At 44.8% G+C, this 6,578-nt stretch overlaps 1 protein-coding gene across 1 annotated transcript; it reads left to right on the top strand.

Moving 5' to 3' along the window:
* Positions 1 to 134: 134 nt before the first annotated feature.
* On the top strand, positions 135 to 5,819 carry LOC101846016 (plasma kallikrein). The gene is made up of 2 exons (XM_005103761.2): positions 135 to 350; positions 3,476 to 5,819. The coding sequence occupies exons 1-2, from the start codon at positions 287 to 289 to the stop codon at positions 5,764 to 5,766; spliced, it is 2,355 nt and encodes a 784-aa protein (XP_005103818.1). The 5' UTR covers positions 135 to 286; the 3' UTR covers positions 5,767 to 5,819.
* The last annotated feature ends 759 nt before the right edge of the window (positions 5,820 to 6,578 follow it).

Below are 6,578 nucleotides of genomic sequence, written 5' to 3'. Positions count from 1 at the left end.
CAACCCATCCACCGAACCCACCCCTCACTTCCAACCCGCACCCCCCCCACCCACCTACACACACACACCACAAACATGAAACCACCCCTGCCATGAACGCTCTCATCATATCTCATTATCAGTAGATGCCTTGCAGTGTCCCCACCACTCAGAAGTGGGTAGATCCTCCCAAGAAATCAGCCAACTTTCAGAACAGTCAGACAGACAGACAGGTTGTAAACGTGCCAACAGAGCAGTGCCCAGCAGCAGATAACGCAGGTCCTGTGTCAGCTCTCAGAGAAGGGAAATGGGGAACTGCCTCAACTATGTGTGCATTCTGCTGGTTTTCTTACTCTTCTGTTTGTGTAAAGGTGAGGAGAGAGCCGCGTATCCGATAGCAATCAACACATTAACTTTTACCCCAACCATAACCCCTATCTTTAAGGGACATCTGGGAGTAAGTACTATTACTATCACGCCACTTGGTTGATATTTGTGAAATGTGCTGACAAAGTGAGTTACTTCTTGGATTGGTTGATGCTCAATAGAAATAGATACACCTAGCTTATAGTTGAAGTTTTTTAAAATATTTTTTAAAAACAATATATAAGTATGAAATAATAAAAGGCATGTCTTACTGTCTTAACGAATAATAACATGGCATCATTAGAAAATCTACAAATTTGAACCTGGTGTCGATTTTTGGCCAATATCTCCATTTGTGGATTGCGAGAAGTAACTCATTTTGTCAGCACGCCTTACATTTATATACGGTACAAGGTGACACTATATACTTTATTGGGTAGGCTCATAGATAATGCTGCATTCTAAAAAATCAAGGCTAAAAGAGGCACCATTCTTGACCATCAATGATTTATTTATAGAGGCACCAGCCATCCATGTCCAGGTGCTGTTTTAGCCAAGCACAATTCTTCTAAAACGTCTCTTAACTCTTGTACATTGGTCATAATGTAGTACGGACGCCAGTTTAGCAGTTTCACAGCATCACTTGGTTGTTCATAGCCGTGACAAAAATCTAGATTACCAAACCCAAGCCAGTGTTTGTTATAATTTGACAATGACAATGACAATGACAATCTTTATTCATCTCGCAGGGAGAAATTTGTCTTGGTCGTTAACAATGGCAGTAGACGTTACAAAAGTTAGACTTAAAGGTGCACTCACGCAAACGCACAACAAGACAGGACATTAGACCAAGTAAATACATGTCTCACGGGCATGATTTGGAATCAAACTGTACGTTTATCGCTCAGACCATTCATTTGACTCAGTTTGGTGCTTATCTTTTGTAGTTACGCTGAACAGGAGTGAAATCATTGGGAAGTGTGTGATGCTGAGGACTTGGGTGACAGAATTGGTGGGTGGTTGAAGGGTGCTCTGGTGTGGTTTGCTTCCTTTTTTTTCCGTATTCAACATCTATTGCCTGTATTTCTCCTCCTTTTCTTGCTCTTTAGGAACAGCTCTAATCTTTGTCACTTATATGACCTATTTGTGTTGCGAGTGCCGTAAGACTCTTCTTCCCCTCTTTCAGGTGTCAGGTCTGAAGCAGACATTGACGATCATGGTACCCCATTCTCTTACTAAAACGAGAAGTGGCAGAATTGGTTTAGTTTTAGTAGGAGTTTTACGGCACTTGCAACACAATAAGGTCATATAAGTGCCGAAGATTAGAGATGTTACAACAGAGTAACAAACACAAAATAGAAGGAGGAGAGATCAGGACGATAGACGTTTGATAGGAAAGAAGAAGCAAACCACACCAGAGCACCCGCCAGCTACGTACAAATAAGAAATTATAATAATATACTAAGAGTAAAAAACAAAAAAACGTGGGCCCTTGAACCTCTCTTAAGTTGGTGGCTTGTGTGTGCTGCTGTAAGCATTCCTCCTTGTATTCCCTTGTAAACCTGTCCCCGTGGATTTATGCACCCCGCATAATTGTAGCAAAATTTGATCATTTTTTTGCATAATTTCTGATTATTTTCCTTTATTATTCTTTGTTAAAATTAACAGAATCGCATAATTTCACATTTTTGGGGCTCAGTTTGCATAATTTCATAATTTTTCTTACATAAAACGACGGGGACAGTTAAATCATGTCCTTTTTGTCCTTATCTGCTTTCGGACAAGATGTGAATCAGCGTCTGTGGTTTAGAGGTTATATTATATTACAGGCGCTTCGCTGGCGCACGCAGGAGACTCGTGTTCAATACCATAACGGGGGAGAATATTTATCGAGCGTCTCAGGATTTCTGCTGGGGTGTTGTATCTCTTGTATCCCTCTCGGTCCGGGTTGGCCCTAGCAAGCATGGTTGAAGTACAGTGCAAATCATAACAGGCCCGGTAATAACAGGGATCTAGTAATAACAGGGATTTTTTAAATTCCCGTTTTTCCCTAGTCTTTGTCTCTGTTAAAAGTTATCGGCAATAACAGGGCCTCATCGGAGCCGAATCGGTCATAACAGAGACAAAGGCTCGTTAACAACGTTGAGAGAGAGAGAGAGAGAGAGAGAGAGAGAGAGAGAGAGAGAGAGAGAGAGAGAGATGCAGCAGGTGAAGCAAGACAGGGCTGCAGTGTGCTGTAAACATCGATCTAGCCCTAAGCCTAGCTACACGCATGCGTAAAAAACCCTGTTCGTGGGTACTTGGGGCAAGGGAAACTACCCATGAATAAATACAGCTGGATTAGTCTACAAATGCTTACTTCCCTTGTATTTCTGATTTAACAGGGATCTGATATAACAGCACTTTTTCTCTGGTCCACCATCCCTGTTATAACAGGTTTCTACTCTACTGTAACTGTCCGGTTCGACTCCTAGACGATCTAAAAAGTGTGGACGAGGGTGTACAAAAACCCACAATTACATTTGAAAAGTTATTGGCAACATAACAGGGGGGCTCTCATGGTCTAGAGGTATGGTGTTCTCCTCCTATTGAATAGGTCCTAGGTTCTAAACCTGATGGCGAAGGAACATTTTCTTCTCTAAAATTTTCTCCTTTACCCTCCTTTCCTGCTCCTTAAGTCAGCTTTCGTCTCCACTTTCTGCTCCCCCCTTCTCCTAACCTTTTTGGATAAGGGCAAAACAAAACAAAATATCGGAGGTCTGCTGTGTAAACTGTTCACGTTAAAGATCCCTTGGTGGTCCTAACATCGAAAAGAGTAGACTCCGGCCACCACGCGGACAAAATTCAAAATAAGTTCCTACTACGTGTATACTGAAATTGCTTTTTGATTCCTGAGCTCTCATATGACCTTATAATGCAGTTGCAAGCACTTTAAAACACTTACCAAAAAAAAGTAAATAAGTAAAAAAAAAGGTGGGTGGTTGGCGGGTGCTCTGGTGTGGTTTGCTCATCTATTGTTCGGCACTTGAATTATATGACCTTATTGTGTTGCAAGTGTTGTAAACCTCTTAGTACTAAAACAAACAAACTATAAATAACATTATAACGTCGTTTTACTCCACCCTCACAGTGTCCGTGAGCCAGTCTTGCCCATTGGGCACGGTGCGGTGCAACAGTACATCCCTGTGTCTCCCGGACAAGTATCTGTGTGATGGCGACGAGGACTGTGAGGATGGGGAGGACGAGGTGGGGTGTGGGGGCCAACCGTCAGGCTGCGGGGATCTGTACGAACAACATGGAACGTCCGGCACCATCAGCAGCATGGGCTACCCCGTGTCCTACAGCGATAGAGCTCACTGCCACTGGCATATAGTCGCGCCCCAGGGGTACTCCATCACTCTAGAGTTCGTGAACGTCTTCGATCTAGAGAGGCCTCGGCATGGAGACTGCATTTACGACAGCGTTATGATCTACGGGATGGCGGCGTCATCGCTGACACTTTTGGGTCGTTACTGCGGTGACGTCAAGCCTGGTCCTGTGAGTGTGGGCGGGAACGAGGCTGTCGTCGAGTTCCAGTCAGACGATCAGACAACTGGGCGTGGTTTCAATATCACGTGGTCAGCTAAAATCAATCCAGCAGACACGACGTTGCCGACTACAACTAGATCGAGCACGTCACAATCGTCGTGTGTATTTGAAGTCGGCGGGGACAGAGGCAGTATATCTTCTCCAGGGTATGACGAAGGTAACCCATACCCGTCGCCCTTTTCTTGCAAGTGGAAAATCAGCGTGGATTCAGACCACCTGATAGCTCTTGACTTTTCTTATCTCAACGTCGGTATCTTCTCCTCGTCCAGATGTCAGAACGCCTGGCTCAAGTTGTTTGATGGGCCCGACACGAACCACCCCTTACTCGGTCAATTCTGTGACGCCATAATACCGGGAGAACTCTTGTCCACTTCGAATAACGTGACGGTGGAGTTTTGGGTGGGTAATAACGACAACAATAAACGAGGTTTCAAGTTAACTTACGTAGCCTTTGAGAATCCTGAAAAGGGCCCATCTACGACTTTAGGCCCAACACCCCCGGGGTGTGATGGTAACCCGCTAAAGGTTACTTCGCCGTCAGGGTTTATAACATCCCCGAATTTTGATAGTGACGAAACTTACAGAAGCAGTCTTGACTGTGAATGGACTCTACAGGGAGAACCTGGCACCGTCTTTTATTTTCACTTTTTAACTTTTGATCTCGAGCAGTCAAGCTCATGCGACTTTGACTATTTAAACATATTCGATGTAATTCCTTCAAACAACACTGTGAACGCAAGTACCACAAGCCTGGTGAATATAACAGCTTCATATAGCAGTGAAAACATGACTAGCCTTCATCAGATAGAGACACTGTGTGGCTTTTCTTTGCCTTACGATATCGTGACTGGTAGTAACCACGTCGTCTTTCGGTTCCACTCCGATGACCAAGTCGAAGGGTCCGGTTTTAATATCAGTTACGAAACAAAACCACCTCCAATCCAGTGTCCGTCGGGTCAGTTTCTGTGCGGGAGTGACGAGTGTGTAGACCTAGCCTTGGTCTGTGACGAAGTCTCTCAGTGTATGGACGGGACGGACGAGCTGGTCTGCCCGTCATCCAAACAGACGTGTGGCGTGTCCACGATCCCACCTTCTCTGAACAACGACAGAATCGTGGGCGGGAAGGAGTCGGTCGACGGGGCCTGGCCCTGGACCCTGTCTGTTTTGAAAGACGACAGCCACCAATGTGGTGCAACCCTCATCCTGCCCGGGTGGGCGTTGTGCGCGGCTCACTGTTTCGAAAAAGTGTACGACCGGAAGTACGATCACTACTCCCTGATAGCGGCGCGTCACCAGCTCGGGGTTCCCAGTCGGCACGAGCAGAGGCGGTACTTTGCAGACGTCATCATACCACGTGACTACGTGAGCCAGACGTCGTACCACGATATCGCTCTGATCAAGCTGACGCAACCTTTCAACTACACGGACTACGTGGGCCCTGCTTGTCTGCCCAACGCGACAGCCCCGGTGGGGACAAAATGCTACGTCACCGGATGGGGAGACACGGCTGGTACCTGCTGTCAGGACCTGCTGAAACAAGCCGCGGTGCCCGTCATGAACACAAGCCTGTGTTCCCAGCCGGACTACTACGGGTCCCGTGTGAAGGAAGGCATGATGTGTGCGGGCTACCCACAGGGGGGCGTGGACGCGTGTGAGGGTGACTCGGGGGGCCCGCTCGTGTGTCCCACACCTGGCCAGTCCACTCGCTGGGAGATACAGGGCATCACGTCTTGGGGACTCTTCTGTGCTTTCCCCAAGAACCCCGGGGTCTACACGATCGTTCGAGATTACCTGCCGTGGATCCAGCAAAACGTTGCTCGAAACTCCGACTAGACGAGTGATCAGTGTCTCTGTGATCTTGAACATTCTTATGAATGGGGGTCATTTTCTTTAGCTGTATAATATATATATATATATATATATATATATATATATGAAATGCAGTGGAGTCCGCTGAAAACAAGATCTGCGGGACTGTCCTATTTCTTCGAAGTTTTGCTGTCTTTTTGGTATACAAAGACTGCTCAAAGAGCGAACAAAAACCCCTTGGATTCTAGTTTCTTTCGGTATATCGCTGTTTTTGGATTAACCGTGTTCTGTTTAAACGGACTTCACTTTATTATATTATTATACATGTATATGTTAATTATATTAACATGATAGCTTACTTTTTAAATGCAAATACTAAGGTTCATTGTATTATTTTCTTTTAAATATGAATTGATAGACATTTTTTCCTGTTCGGAATTAAATTAATTCTTCCCTATTGTGCTCTTAAAATAGAGTATAAAAAGCCAAAATCTTCGTCTCAGGGCGATTTTCGGGCTTACCGAGTTCATGAAAGAATAAATATTTGAACTCTTTGGCTCTTTGTTTTTATTACTGTCTAAGTACATGTACATATGTTGCGTCTGTTGCATCCAGTCTATTTTCAATATGATCCGTAGTCGTACAGGATATTCTTTGTACACCGTGGCTACTTATTCGTCCACTTATACTAGTAGCAGCAACCGTAAAAATGAGAACAGTATTTGTAGCCATAACAGCAGGACCAGGTGTAGTAGTAGTAGTAGTAGTAGTAGTAGTAGTAGTAGTAGTAGTAGTAGTAGTAGTAGTAGTAGTAGTAGTAGTAGTAGTAGTAGTCC

The sequence above is a fragment of the Aplysia californica genome, unplaced genomic scaffold, assembly GCF_000002075.1.
Source record: "Aplysia californica isolate F4 #8 unplaced genomic scaffold, AplCal3.0 scaffold00389, whole genome shotgun sequence".
In the NCBI taxonomy this organism is placed as follows: Eukaryota; Metazoa; Mollusca; class Gastropoda; order Aplysiida; family Aplysiidae; genus Aplysia; species Aplysia californica.
This window is presented reverse-complemented; position numbering and strand designations above follow the sequence as displayed.